General features: G+C 32.6%; 1 protein-coding gene across 2 annotated transcripts in view; it reads right to left on the minus strand.

Moving 5' to 3' along the window:
• The window catches only part of LOC115880696 (zinc finger protein with KRAB and SCAN domains 1-like), a 60,390-nt gene that overhangs the window by 25,206 nt on the left and 18,653 nt on the right, over positions 1-16,531 (minus strand). For both annotated transcript variants that reach the window (XR_004049926.1, XM_030897978.1), the window contains exon 4: positions 13,395-13,633. Coding sequence is in view for 1 of the 2 variants with exons in the window: in XM_030897978.1 (XP_030753838.1) it covers positions 13,395-13,633 (239 nt within the window). In the remaining variant the exon portion in view is untranslated. The remainder of the gene's footprint in view (positions 1-13,394; positions 13,634-16,531) is intronic.

Here is a 16,531-nt window from a genome sequence, read left to right on the forward strand (position 1 = left end):
CATGTTTATATGATATAAGAAATTACTTATTTTTTGTAATTTATTACAAATAGTGTTTTTCCGACAATTGAAGATTACTATTTTGAAGAAAGAAATGTTGATTCAGTATAATATATTGAAAAGTAAACATTTTCGTCAGACTCAAGATTCTAACAATTTTAAACTAGATTTTACAAGTTTTAAGCTTCATTCAGAACCTCGAAATCAGTGGAATAAATTAGTACTTTAATTAGCCGTAGAAGTTTGTTAACCTAATTTTAATGTAAGGATTCAGAACGTCTTAATTAGTGATAGTAATCTTCAATTATTGGAAAAAATTAACAAACTTTTGATTTTTCCACTAATTATACTTCAAAATTTGCGAGGAATGTCATTTTCGCCTTTGATTATCACCCGTCAAGAAAAATTTTGGTTAGAAATCAAAAGTTTATTGTTTTATAAGCTAAATATTAGGATTTCTCTATGGATACATCTGACTACCGCAAGCTGTTGCTAGGATATTTTATTAATTATAATTGTGTTTTTTAGATCTTCTGAATGATCGTAAACTAAAAAGTATAAAGTGTAATTGAAACCACTAATTATTCCACTAATTGCAATTAAAAAAGTAGAAAAAAGACTCAAAGTCTCGGTTTTCTCAAGTTTTCTACTTTTTTAATTTGAACCAGGTCTCTTTGAGAAAAATGGATGCATTCTTTAAATTTCACTAATTGCAAGGTTCTGAATGAAGCTTTATTTGCATTAAATTACTAAAAATATTATTTATTTAAATATTTTCTATGTAGAAAATGCCTGTAGTAAAGATCTATTAAAAAATGAAACACTTGCAATAAGAGTTTGCAGCAAGATCAAGACCGAGACCAACACTACTTATTACAGTGCCAGATTAAGATCAAGGGAGTCTTGGTCTTTCAATAATTGCTTTTCACTGAAGAAAAGCCTTGGATCGAAATATAAAAAAAATTCAGAGAAAAAGTGACAACAACTATCAAATGACTGGTCTCAATCATTCCACATCAGTGGCGTAACTATCGATGTGCCGTGTATCCGAAGCACACGGGCCCGGGCGCTCGGGGGGCCCGGGCTGCATTTCCATATCTATCACGTGCTATCGCGAATCAAGCAGAATCCTTCTGTTTCTGATGAGGATATATATGAAATGGGTCAGGTTCTATACCTTAAATACCCCAATGATATTGCCTATACGATTTCTTCTGAATTATTCTCCTTCAAGCAATGTTTCCGAAATAATTTATATGAAATCAATTGCATTTTTGAACTCACTGAATTTAATTTAATTAAAAACCTTTCATCGTCTTCTAGTTTCAGCGAGATTTTAACAGCGTGTCATATTTTTCTCACCATACCTGTTTCTGTGGCCTCGGCTGAAAGATCTTTTTTCAAATTAAAGCTTGTCAAAAATTGTTTAAGAAATACTATGGGCGAAAAATGGTTATCAGTTTTGGCAATTATTTCAATAGAAAATGAACTTGCCCGTACAATACACAATATTGTGTCAACTTTCGCCCATACTAAAGCAAGGAAAAAAGAATTTTAACATGTTCATGTTCCTATTTACATTGTTTATTTTAATTTAGTTAGTTTTGTTGTTGTTTTTTGTTTTGTTTTTATTTGTTTTTTATTTATTTGATATTTTATATGTTTTGGGTTACATATTCTGTGTTGCAGTAATAAATAATACTATATAAAAATTAATTTGATAATGTTATTTCTAACCTAAAATATGAGTGCATATTATTCAGATTAGTCTATAAGTATTGAAATATGTAGGTGTAATAGGGGGCCCGGTAAAATTTCTGCACACAGGCCCGTGAGTCTGTTGTTACGCCACTGTTCCACATCATTCAGTTAATCAGTAACCACTGTTGTGTCACTTTACTTCACTGTTACGAAGTTAGGCTGGGCCAGCTAGTTTCATATAAACCTTAGATAAATAGGTACTATCATCAAAAAATTATCGAAAAATGATTAGATGATACTAGTATTGTAGGATGATGCATGTTGATATCTGTTAAGGATTTGTTAGTATCTTTATTTGGTGAAATTAACTTAGTAATTAATTATTTTTAATGCTATATTTCTTCTGAAAAGATTATATAACAGGTGCACATACTGTATTGATCAGTATTTTCTTCATTGCAACAAAATTTCCATCAATAAAATTCCGATTCAATGCCTTACTATTGTACAGGAAAACTCCATATAACGTTCTATTTTTATTTCAAATCAAACTGCAATTAGTTATTATAGAGCCGAATAATACATTTCTAATACTAATAATATTGCACCTCATAAAACACTTGTTGGATTCTGCTTCGAATCGATATACATAGGTATTACGGAAATAAAGAAAGCTTAGTAGATATAAAGTATAATTTATTCATTTATTTTTGGTTATAATTAATATTTTCGTTTGCGTGTTGTTTTGTTTTGTTCTAATTAGTTATTCCTTTTTAATAGCAATTAATCTGTTTCGTGTTTGTGTTTTTTTTCGTTAAAACAGAAGCATTAAATCGTAATTTATAATCCTGAATCCTACTTTTATATTTTACTTTTCTATAAATAATTTTTGTGGAGGTTGAAGATATAATTAAAAAAGGAGGGATAGAAATCAAATAATACCTATATGTCTTTAAGAAAAAAAAATAAATCTATACTATATACAGAAAAGACCAGGCTACTAGTAACATAGCAAGTTGCCGGACGAATTTACGTTTACCCGATTTGCCTTCGTACTAGAGATTCACTGCCGGCTAGTCGGCTGGTCAGGCAGTACGCAGTTGCAGTTGTGCTTGGACGGGTGGGTCGTGACACTAGGGATACGACGAGAGGAGTGCCGAGTATTTATTATTTTCATTTTAAGTGTTTACTTTCACTTAAGGTAACATTTAAAATAAAAATACTTAAATATTTATTATTTGAGTGTGTTTACAAGCCAAAATTAAAAATAAATAAATTCTCTAAACCCGAAAAAAACTAAAATATTACTCTAAATAAAAAAAAAGTTATAACAAGTGTTCAAAAAGACCACCTTCTTGTGCTAGACAGAAGCCTAGGCGGTCGTAAAATCCCCGTCAGACATTGGCTGATATATTAGGGCTAATAGTTTGAAAAGCCTCTCGTATTTTTACTTGAAGCTCATCCAGATTATTAGCCCTATTATGACCATACACTTTGGATTTTACATAACCCCACAAAAAGAAATCATTGGGAGAAAGATCTGGTGATCTAGCGGGCCAAAAATAGTTCCATATCCACTAATTAAACAAAAAAAGGGGGAAAAAGGAAAAGTATTATTCAAAAATATTCTTGAACAATACGGGCATTGTGGGCAGGGCAACCATCTTGTTGAAACCAGACATTGTGGAATCTTTCTCCCAATAACTCATGAATTCTAGGGACAATCTGCTGCTGTAACAAGTCCAAATACTTTGGAACAGTTAAATTACCCTCTATAAAAAATGGACCAATCATATGCTCCCCTACAAAACCACCCCAAACACTTGCTTTAACTCCTGTTCTTCATTAATCAACACATCATGCTGTTTTGGGTTTTTGTGGGAACACGCACCCATGTGTTTCAAAATTATTAATAATTCTTGATATAGTAGGTAAAGATGGAATTGGCCTGTTTACAAAAGTTTGTGGAAAAATTGTTTGTATATCCCGATTAGACCTTATTTGGAAATACCGTTTTACAATTTACAATTTGAATTTTCTCACGAACTTCTTAAACATCCATTATTTTACTTAAAAGAGTAGTCTCCTTACCTCTACACCCTCCATAGTCCAAACCAAATCAAATAAAATATGTACAGATTCGATAAATCTTGTACGTTATAATTACACCATTTGCACCGTTGTAATTCTTTTAATATTCCTGTTTTCAATAAGCGGCCGTTTTATCCTACGTATAGTTATAGAGCGGGGAGTGAATACCTGGCGACATGGAAGCCTTTTTAATTGTCGTCTTATAAATAATGTACGGAAAGTAGCTACGCGATTCGTATGGATTTTGTCGTTTTCCTCCTCACTAATTGTTTCGTAATTACAAAAGTTCTTTTCTTTGTTTTCGTTTTCGACGCGATGGGACGTTCGTCACGGCATTATTAATAAACGATTCGATGCATTCATTAGCGTTAAATGGATGGGTTCTGTCGGTAGGAATCCTGGCTGAAATAATCGATAAAGATATAAAAATATGTTTATTACAAGACAATCAAAGCAGATAATCGAGAAAATCAGAAAAAAGTTAATGATGGGCAAATGCAAGACTATAATCAAGATTCTTTTGGTCTTGGTCATGCAGTCTAATAAGTAATCTTGGTCTTGGTGTTGCAGGGTCCAATTTAGGTCTTGCTGCAAGACTCTTGCAAGTTCTGCACATTTTAAATAGATTTTTACTAGAGGCACATATCTACCTTTAAAGAAAAAAACAATATTTGTCGTCTGCATAAAGTTTTAAAGGAAGCAGTGCGCAATTCTATTGTATACAGTATTGTCTTTACAAGAGGAAACACTTTTTTATTATTGACATTTTGAGATTTTTCTTCTTTTTGAGTAGCATTCTTCATAAAAAAATTTGATGTTTCAAAATCAGCTCAGCTAATGGTAAACTGCTGATGAACACATGCCATCCAGTTCAAAAGGACCCAGTCCAGGAAAGTTTTCTCGTTATAATTCGGTTTTAATATATTTTTTTGGTGATAATGATGTTATTTAATAATGAATTTATACCCCCAACTCAAGAACCATATTTCTTCAGCTAATGGTAAACTGCTGATGGACATATGCCATCCAGTTCAAAAGGACCCAGTCCAGGAAAGTTTTCTCGTTATAATTCACTTTTAATATATGCTTTTGGTGATAATAATGTTATTTAATAATGAATTTATCCCCCCAACTCAAGAGTCATACTTCTTCAGCTAATGGTAAACTGCTGATAGACACATGCCATCCAGTTCGAAAGGACCCAATCCAGGAAAGTTTTCTCGTTATAATTCGGTTTTAATATATTCTCTTGATGATAATAATGTTATTTAATGATTCATTTTTACACTCCAATCCAAGAATCATATTTCTTCAGCTAATGGTAAACTGCTGATGGACACATGCCATCCAGTTCGAAAGGACCCAGTCCAGGAAAGTTTTCTCGTTATAATTCACTTTTAATATATTTTTTTGGTGATAATGATGTTATTTAATAATGAATTTATCCCCCCAACTCAAGAATCATATTTCTTCAGCTAATGGTAAACTGCTGATGGACACATGCCATCCAGTTCAAAAGGACCCAGTCCAGGAAAGTTTTCTCGTTATAATTCGGTTTTAATATAGGCTTTTGGTGATAATAATGTTATTTAATAATGAATTTATCCCCCCAACACAAGAGTCATACTTCTTCAGCTAATGGTAAACTGCTGATGGACACATGCCATCCAGTTCGAAAGGACCCAGTCCAGGAAAGTTTTCTCGTTATAATTCACTTTTAATATATTTTTTTGGTGATAATGATGTTATTTAATAATGAATTTATCCCTCCAACTCAAGAGTCATACTTCTTCAGCTAATGGTAAACTGCTGATGGACACATGCCATCCAGTTCGAAAGGACCCAGTCCAGGAAAGTTTTCTCGTTATAACTCGGTTTTAATATATTCTCTTGATGATAATAATGTTATTTAATGATTCATTTTTACCCTCCAATCCAAGAAACGTACTTCTTCAGCTAATGGTAAACTGCTGATGGACACATACCATCCAGTTCAAAACGACCCAGTCCAGGAAAGTTTTCTCGTTATAATTCACTTTTAATATATTATTTTGGTGATAATAATGTTATTTAATAATGAATTTATCCCCTCAACTCAAGAGTCATACTTCTTCAGCTAATGGTAAACTGCTGATAGACACATGCCATCCAGTTCGAAAGGACCCAGTCCAGGAAAATTTTCTCGTTATAATTCGGTTTTAATATATTCTCTTGATGATAATAATGTTATTTAATGATTCATTTTTACCCTCCAATCCAAGAAACGTACTTCTTCAGCTAATGGTAAACTGCTGATGGACACATGTCATCCAGTTCAAAACGACCCAGTCCAGGAAAGTTTTCTCGTTTTAGTTCGGTTTTAATATAATATTCTGGGATACTCCGAGCAAGACGTGATAGAGAAGGCATGTATGGATGGACCCAGTTCTCTCTATGAGTCTTTCTCAATATTTGGAATTTGACTTTGTATTTTTTTATTATTATTGATTTCTCTTCCAGTGGCAAAAAATAATACTTTTTTCAAGAAATATGAGAATATGGTTTATATGATATTAATAACTGCATGGTATTTATATTCCAATAGTATAAAATTTAAAAATATCTCCTAGTGAAGTTTAGACTTCCCTCAAGTAAGAAATTACGTCTATTTATTTGATTTTTCTTTTCCAATGCTCCACTCAAACGACATAATGATCGAAAACATTACGACGACCCGCACGGCGACATGATGGGGTGGAATCGATATTCTTGGCAACATGAAACTTTCATAATTGAAACCATTACGTGGTAAGTTCGAGAATGCCAAATGAACGGAACTCTATGCTTAGATTTAATGAGCGCCGTTTTTCGATTAAGCCTCCGATACATTATTTATGGAGACATTAGCCCAGGAATAGCCGGATCATTACCACGACCGATTCTATCCATGATTCCACTCAGTAGCGTCTCAGAAGAACATCATTGTTTTATTAAATGATTTGTTTTCATCTCTCGATTATTTAAAAGTGGTAGACAATTTTTTTCATTTGAAATTAAAATGTTCTTAGTTTAATCACTTTTTTTGTTGAAAAGAATTGGAAGAGAGAAACGTTTGCCCAACAGTTACCATCCCAAGTAGCATTTTGAACAAAAAATCGAAACAAAATCTTTGCTGAGAAACATTGCGAAACAGTTTCGTCACATTTTTGAAACATATGTTTCGTAACATAAATCGCTTTTTGTTTCGAAACATTTTACCAAAATATGGTTTCACTACATAAGCTATAATAATAAAGATCTTAGTGTCACAAGTTTTTCGAAACTTTTAAGAAACAGATGTGGCTCACATTTACAGATTTGATACCCGTTTTGTGTCTGAAAAGTTTCCATAATTTATTTGATATTCTGTCATATATCAGAACATAACCTTAATTTATTGTTTTGATTTTATTCTGCAGTTTTTGCATTTAAGCATTCTTCAAGTTTTTATAGTACTATAATTGAAAAAGCAAAAGGAAGGACATTATGGTGATACAAATACAGATATTTTTCTTATGCTATTTTATAATAATTTATTAAACGCATTACAGAGATTATTTGTTTTAGATATAAATGTGATAACAGCCACTACCCATACCCAACAGGAGACCGAAGAAAAATGTTAGTTAAAATCTATATTTGAAACAAAAATATTTCGTAGCAACAAATAATGATCTACAGGGTGGTCCGAACTGTATTCCGGAAACTCCGGCATCATATTCTGCAGATAAAAATAAGTAAAAAAGTTCGTATAGATGTATGTCCTAAAATGCTTGGTTTCGGAGATACAGGCTGTAGAAGTTTCATTTTTATTTCAATTTTTTCCAAATCATTTCTGAAGTAAAGTCAATATTTGGATGAAAATTAGTGTCTGGGAGTTTTTTGACATTAAAAATTTGATTTTGATGTCAATATGACTCTTACTAGTAGAGGGCGCCACCTGCATATTTTTTAACTGGTTTGAAGGGTAATAACTTTTCGTCCGTACCTGTATAAAACTACTAAATAAAAAATTATACATTTACGACGTTTTTTACGCAAAAAAAGTCTCTTGGTAGAAATCGCTGCGAGTAATAGTTTTCAAGATATTTATAATCGAAATTATCAATACCTGTCATCATTGACATAAATTAAACATGTTGAAGAAATAGTTATTAGACTGAAATCATAAATTTGAAATGTTTTTGTAACAAAAGTTCAATAAAAACTGTTTTATCATCATTTTTTCCAGAAAAATTTATCATTAATTACAAAAAATAAAAATTTCCCAAATTTATTATTTCAGTGAAGTAATTATCTACTTAAGGTGTTTATTTTTTGTCAATAATGACATGTATTGACTATTTCCATTCTCTCAATATCTTGAGAACGGTTGCTCGTAGCGATTTTTACAAAGAGATATTTTTTGCGTAAAAAGTCACAGAGATGTATATTTTTTTCCTCGGTAGTTTTATACAGGTACGGACAAAAAGTTATTATGCTTGAAAACAGTTAAAAAATATGTAGGTGGCGCCCTCTACAAGTACGAGTCATATTGACATCAGAATGAAATTTCTCATGTCAAAATACTTCTAGACAACAATTTTCATCCAAATATTGACGTTAGGTACTTCATAAATTACTTAGAAAAAATCGAAATAAAAATGAAACTTCTACACCCTGTATCTCCAAAACTAAGCATTTTAGGACATACATTTATACAAACTTTTTTACTTATTTTTATCTGCAGAATATGCTGCCGAAGTTTCCGGAATACAGTTCGGACTTTATAGAAGAAACATTAAAAATATGACAGGTGGCAATATTATCCCAAGGATTTGCACCCCTGTATTGGCAGGGATCAGAGAACTAATGTAAGTAAACTAAGGTAAAAAAGGTCTCTCAATACCACTAGCTATAAAAATGTATAAAGTTTTTAAAAAATCCTCCTTTATTTCAAACTTTCAATATCAAAATAATTTTGTCCGCCACTGGCTAAGTATGATGTGGATTTAATATCGTAAATTTCCCTTTGGCTAAAGTTTGAGTTTGAGTCCTACATTATTGATAAGTCAATAAGCAACTCCGCGCCGATAATAAAGACCTTAAATGAAAATCTTGTAAGTCTTCAGTAAATCTAGCTATCGATCCGTTTGAACTACTTTCCTATAGGGCACGATAAAAAATCCAGTTAAAAAGGATTTAAGTATACGCAAACTCGTCTATAATAATGTATTTACGATAAATATAATAAATATTTAGTAGGTATATCAGGAGTTTTTTTTCAAGGCATCATAAGGTTTCGAACAATATAATGATTTTCAAATATTGGTTCATTTTAATGATAAAACTGGTCAGCTAACTTTGTAGTTCGTCTAAAGATGCGCAATCCGATTTTGATTAATCTTTATGAACAGTTTTTTTATTTGATTTTCCTCTTTTGAATTGCGAAGGAAGTGTGAAGACAAAAATAATTGAACATGAAGAAAACAACAATAACTTGAATGTTCTTCATGTTGAAGAAAAGAAAAACATTGACTCCCGTCTATTGGGATTACAGTAGAAAAATACCACAGGATCTTTCGTCGAAAGACTTCTTCCGTGGAGAACACTCAAAAATCGTCTTTAGGAGCATATTAAATCCAGAAATTTAGATGAACTGAAAACGACATCTCTGTGGAATGCTAAACATTCTCCCCTTAACAGCTTTGTATTGTGGGGCGTCAATTTTATAATCATTTAGGGTATTGTTTTGCTGTGAATGGGGGAATATGTAAACATTTTATTAAGTAGTATAGTTTAATAAAATTTCTTTAGTTACAAATATTTATTTTATTTCTTAAATTCCATTAAATTGTGAATATATGTGGTATGAGCGAGACCTATGAGTGATCGAGTAATGTACAGCAATCAACTCATACTCCGCGAATACTATTCTTATAGTTCAACGACATCGTACTAATTCTTTTGTACATGATCATTCCAATTCAGAAAAAAATAACATCCTTTCCAAACCATATAAAATCTTGTAAACAAAAAAATGCAACATCGAATTTGACAATGACAAAATCATATTTTAGCTGGTATTTTGTTGTAGCTTTCTCTGTGCCGTATTATAAGTTTTTCGTAATTTGAAGGTAGATTTTTGTAAATAACATTTAAATGCCTTTTCCAAATGAAACGAAATTCTAGACGAAAGTACAACTTTAACGCCTCTTCAAAAAAGTCTAATAGAACTTTTGCATAAAATCATCCGGGGAGATAATATTTGACCTTTTCAAAATTTACATGGGATTTCCTATGTCCCGTGCCCGTGTTCCGATGTACCACACGGTATAGCCAAGGATGCAAGTGTGTTCAGTGAGAAGTTAATTTTGAGTGGAGACGAATCCAACAAATCAGTCCATCATTAAATCATTATCATTAAAATCCAGTCCATCATTAAAATCGGTCCAGCCATGCTTGAGTTATAAATGGTGTAACCAACCCGAATTTATTTTATTTATTTAGATTTTGGCTTCAAAAAATACCAGGTTCTCTTATTAATTTGCAGGATTTATTGATAGTACATATTTATTCATTCAAGTAAATTAATAAATAAATATAGCTTGTATAAGTTCGAAAGATGTTTTATTACATTTAGTAGAGTTGTTTGTAAATAGGAACATAAACAAATTAAACGTTAAAAAGACCTAATGCAATATGCATGTTCGACAGAATCTAAAAGAGGAATTATGTAAATGAAAAACTGTAATTTAACGATGAACAAATGACTTTATCTTTGAAGAGAGAATTTGTAATCGAATTGATTGAAAAGGTCTTTTAAGTGCAGTAAACAGCAAAATTTATAAATATACAGATAGATTCCGTTAATAATGTATTTCGTAATGACCTAAAATTACGGTAGCAAGTCTTTCATGAATTGCATAGAAATTAGATAAAAATGAAGGATTTTTTTCAAAATAATGTTGAGGAGGGGTGCACCCATACACTTATTAATTGGGTTGGTATTATTATACAACTTACAATTCCATACGAGACGTTTCAGAAAAAATAAGAACGATAGGAAAACAATAAACCATACTGTAACGTTTTTAGTTCGTTACATGTTTTTGATTATGATATATGATGTCTGGCGTATCATCACCGGATTCCCTATCGTTCCGGCCGGATAATTTATTTGACGAATTTTTGCGTTCTCTAGTCCACAACCCTGTTATCGTTTGACACAACCCTGTTATCGCTCTGTGGAGGCGCTGTCAACGTCGCTTCTGTCAACTCTCTGTGCTGTCGACTGACTTTTTTTTAGCGCTCTGTAGCCTAACCTAACCATCCCGGCTTTTAGAAATGGTGATTATTTAAATCTTGCTGTATAATCTGAATCAGCTGTCATTTCGAAGCTACAGGTAAAGATGAGTTATTATCTTTTATAGATTCGATATTATTATTGAATATTTTTAGGGTAGAGTTTTGGATGTCCCAACCTAACTTGTATTTGTATTTTGCTGGCACGTTGGCGTCCCTTTTCTTTTGTCCTCCAGAATGTCACATGGAAGAAAGGACATGTTCTTTATTATTTAGTGAGCCCTCGGAAGTAATTCGAGGTAGGTTCATTTTGTTTATTAGACCTTGTTTGATTTTAAACAAGAGTTTCGTATTTTTAGGGTCCAAGGTACGGACTATTTACAAGGTACGGGCATTATTCAAGGTCCTAGTAGTATCCAAGGTACGGGTAGTGTTCCCCTGTACCGTTGTCTTATGAACGGACTGTATCCAAGGTTATGGTCCAAGCTTATGGCCCAGGTTACGGACATTATCCAAGGTCCTAGTAGTGTTCCAAGGTACGGGTAGTGTCCCCATATTGCCACAGTATGGATACAGCGTAAGCCCCATGCTGCTTTGCTCCCATTTTTAAGCCTAGTCAGTAGCTACGGCTGTAGTGATTCATGGTGTCCTCATTCTGGCACCTTTTGTTGTTTTGGCCAACGGGATCGCCGACAGACAGTACAGAGATGCGAGACCACCTTACGCTGCTACTGTTTGAAGCAAGATTACATAAAGAACAGCTAAGTGTTGATTTACGTTCTAGTTTTTATGTTTTAGATTTTCTATATTTTCAGTCTTAAACAATAACGTACATTTTAAATAATATTGTACAGACTATATTTAGTGGTTAGATTATTAAGAACATTTATGTCGATTTAATAGTTACAATGTAATTTAGATTTTAGGTTTCACTATATTACGCCTTGTAATAGTATTACTTTTTTATAGATATTATTATTGCACTAACATCATATAAAATATATCAAATTAATTAAAGTAATGCTACATTTCATATATTCTCTTAAACTTTACATGTCTTGTATTTTATCATAGTTGTTTTCATAGATATTTAGTACAATTCTTAACACCACTTTCGTTGACATATAACCACTATAATAATTATTAAAATTGTACAATGCTATTTACCATCACAGTCCATCATGAATAAATATAGTCATTAGTTTTAAGTAATATACAACTGTGTTTTCTTTCTCTGTACATGCCTGGCGCCCAATATCTGTATTTTTTTGTTTATTGTTATTGATTAGTTTTCTCTCTACTGAAATACCTTATCCACGACTGCTCTCCGATGAAAAGCTGCCGTTCGCAGTGGTAATGTTTTATAAAAAACGCTACAATACGAACATCTTTCAAAACACAAAATACACATAGGTCCATTTTATCACACACTAAACCAATGAATACTGAACAACAAACAAAAAATGTAATATACAAAATACCATGCGAATGCGATAAATTTTATATTGGTGAAACATCTAGACCCTTAAATGTTCGAATTAAAGAACATAAAGATTATTTAAGAAAGGGCGACTTTCACAAATCTAAGATTTGTCAGCATTCATTGGATACAGGGCACAGAATAGATTTTAACAACGCCAAAATTATAATGAAAGAAGCGATAGACTCTAAAATAAAGTAAGAGGCTTTTTTAATACAATCTAATAAAAATATTTTGCTCATGTTTCTGTACAGTACATCTGCTGGATCTGTGTCTATGAAAGGAATGCGGACAAAAAACTTTTAAATAAACAGCAATATATTTTATACGTCGACTTGACGAGTACGTCACCGCAAATCTCTCCGCCCACTCATTTTATTGGCTACTTGCAAATTTGTCGAATTTTTATTGATGGGACGCGTCGTCTAATTTTTTACGAAAAACATATCGAGAGAATATCGTTTCCCCTCTCACGGTTACCCCGTAGCTACAGAACGGACAGACGTACTGTATATGTTTAGTAATGAATGGCAATTTTTTCTTTGGTTTTAAAGAACATAACATACATAAACATAACATACGTAAAAATTAAAAACAAATGTAAAAATAAACAGATTAATTAACATCACGTATCGGGCTTTTCAATCACAGAAAAGCTCATGAAAGAAAACGCCTTGCGTGACAACCTTCTGATGTGTGCCAAGTACTCGTCAGCGAGTAATGGCAGTATATACGTACGTATCTGTAATGCATTTTAAAAGTTATGTATCCAAACCCAAAGTCCATCCATTTTTGATTAAATCTACCAATTTCCACTTACCGTAAACTGCTTCTCCGGCGACGAGCCGCTGCTGCTACCCCTGCCCTGGCCTTCTTTCTCCTGCTCCCAGCGTAGCCTCGAATCCAGGACCTTGTCCGGAGTGACCGTGGTACCGCTCGCACCCAGCAAGTTCTTCCGCTGCACGTCCTTCATCTCCTGCTCGCAAACGGTACCCGGCGACCATATGCCGTGGGTTCTAGATCGGCCCTTCAGGGATAGGTTGAGGGGAGCGTCTTCCTCTGGAAAGAAGAAATATGTGACATGATAAGGGTGTACTCAGTTTACTCCCTAGATATCGTCGTTAAAAATATTATACTAATGGCATATCTCGTTTTTTTTTTCACAACTTTTCAGTACAGCACATTATACTAAGGGTCGGCATTTCTGGTTTTCATGTGTACAAAGAGTACGGTCAACACGCTTAGTAAAATAAGATGTACTGAATAAAGACAGAAGGCGAGTATTTTCCCAAGCGCATGGAATCTAGCGTCGGATTAAGTAGTTATGTATAAATACTTCGTATTTTTGCTCACTCCGACTTACTAGATTGCCATAACGACTCACTCCTATGCATGTAAACGCCGACCTAAAGGTTCGCTGGCCGGTATTAATTTTAATACAGTGTGGCGCCTCTCATACAACGCGGAGGCTCCAAGGAGAACGACAGTTTGTATTGAAATGAAATTTTGTGAGCATATGTATGTTAATTCAGAGCACATTTTAAAAATATAGAGAGAGCTGCAGGGTGTCCCCAAAAAAGTTACATATCAAAGTCGTGTTTTTGTATACGCCCTATATATTGATTTTCGGATTCTGGGAGAAAAATAAAGGTGAGTTTTATAAGAGAAGCATATGACTAAAATGTAAGGTTTTTGACATATTTGACATTTTCTAAAAATAAAGAACAATTTTTAAATTACAATAAAAGCTACCTAAATTGGAATTTGCCCGGTATTTCCTAATATACATATAGTTAAATTAACTATTGTACTTTAAATCAAATTAAAATTTGAATTCCAAAAAAGTTATACAAGGTGAGACAAAATGAATATTGAACATTGGTCACCTTTAAAAGCAAGTGACTCTTTTATTTTAAATGGAACACCCAGTATATTATTTCGATATTCAATAGGGAATTCATGTCTCTTCAAAATACTATCAAGGGTGATTATCCCTCAAAAAAAATTTCCTAGATATTTTCATTTATATGATTTAGTGTCAGTAGATCGTTATTATTTGTATATAAAAATATTATTTATATTTTATATAGGTGGCTGTGATATGTCTAATGTTACTTCAACATAGCTGTCTAATTAGTCGACTTTAACAACTAGTTATTATTTTGTGTCTAAAAATTTCTCAGAAATTTGCCGAAAATGCAAACTTATCCTACAATAATTTTATTAGTTGGTGAATGCAGTGTGCGACTTTTAAATGCTTCTGATTTTATCTAGTCTGAGCTTTTTTATGGGGATATGTTAAAGACAGTATTTACAAAACTGGACCTGTAATATTATCTGATATTATTAGAAAGTGCCCCTCCCTAATAGCTAGAAGGTCAATGGGGGACAGTTGAGAAAAACGCGAGATTCCTACGCATCCTAATTGTTAAACTCATGTATTATTTTATATTTAAATAATAAACATATATGATTAAACAATAGTAGTTTAAGTCATACTACATGGCGCAGTCGTATGGGTAAAAAGTGGAATAATACCAAACAATACAAATTGGCGTGGATTGAAGTTAAAAGTAAATAAAAGTACATGTGGATACATAACCTTTAAGTGGTAAAAAACGGAAAACGAAAAAAAATTGCCCGCCAAATTATTAGAGTCCTTTTGTGGTGAAACAAATAAAGAAAAGTTCAAGAGGAAAAATGGATGTTAGATTACCAGAACCACTTTCCTTTGATGGAAATTTAGCGGAAAATTTTCGAAGATTTAAGCAAAGTTTTGAAATTTATCTAATAGCCAGTGGGAAAAGTGAAAAAGATGACAAGATGAAGATTGCTTTGTTACTAAATCTGATGGGTGAAGAAGGGATAGAAGTCTACAACACATTAAAACTAACAGAGTTACAAAGAGCTAATTTTCAAACAGTACTAAATGAATTGGAGAATTATATGACCCCGAAAAAGAACGTAGTGTATGAAAGGTTTCTATTTTACTCAAGGAAACAAGAAGATGAAGAAACATTCGACCATTTCTATACTGAATTGAAAAAGTTATCAAAAAACTGTGAGTTTGAGCAGTCGACTGATTCAATGATCAGAGATAGGATTGTCTTGGGTATCAAGTCGAGGCAAGTCCAAGAAAAACTACTTAACGTAGACAAGTTAGATCTCAATAAGGCCATTGAGCTCTGTCGAGCATGTGAAATCGCAAAATCCCAAATAAAAAGTGTACAAGGTGCTGAAGCTAAAGTTGAAGTTGTTAAAAACAAAGCGAAGACAGTACAAAGGCATGGCAATACTGAAGAAAAAACATTAATAAGCTGTAAAAGCTGCGGAAAGAAACATGAAAAAAGAAGATGCCCAGCATTTGGCAGAAAGTGCAACAAATGTAGGCGCTATGGACATTTTGAGAAGATGTGTAGAAGCACAATGATGGTGAAGGAGCTACAAGAAAGTAAAGAAGAAGAAGAAGATGAAGAACTCTTAGTATCTGTTGTGACAGTGAGTGAAGTGAAAAGTGAATCGGAGTGGATAGAGACATTAGAATTTGGTAAGCAAAATATTAGATTTAAGGTAGACACAGGGTCTCAGGTTAATTTGATTCCACAACATATACTTAAAAGTATTAAAAATCAAGATATTGCATGGCAAAAAACAAAATTGGTACTTGAAACCTATGGAGGTTTTAAAATAACGCCTATAGGTGTAGTAAAATTAAAATGTAAATTTAGAGATAAGGATTACACAATACAATTTGTTGTTGTAAAAGATAAATCTATGCCTATTTTAAGTCTACAGTCGTCCATGACAATGAATATTTTAAAGAAAATTAATGAAGTTAATTTAGGGTTAGATAAGAACAGTTTTATTAATAATAACAAAGATTTATTTATAGGAATAGGGAAATTTAAAGAACAATGTAAATTAAAAGTAAAAAACAATGCCAGTCCTGTGGCTAAG

This window comes from Sitophilus oryzae, unplaced genomic scaffold (genome assembly GCF_002938485.1).
Source record: "Sitophilus oryzae breed Bouriz unplaced genomic scaffold, Soryzae_2.0 scaffold_1640_pilon_pilon, whole genome shotgun sequence".
Taxonomy (NCBI): Eukaryota; Metazoa; Arthropoda; class Insecta; order Coleoptera; family Curculionidae; genus Sitophilus; species Sitophilus oryzae.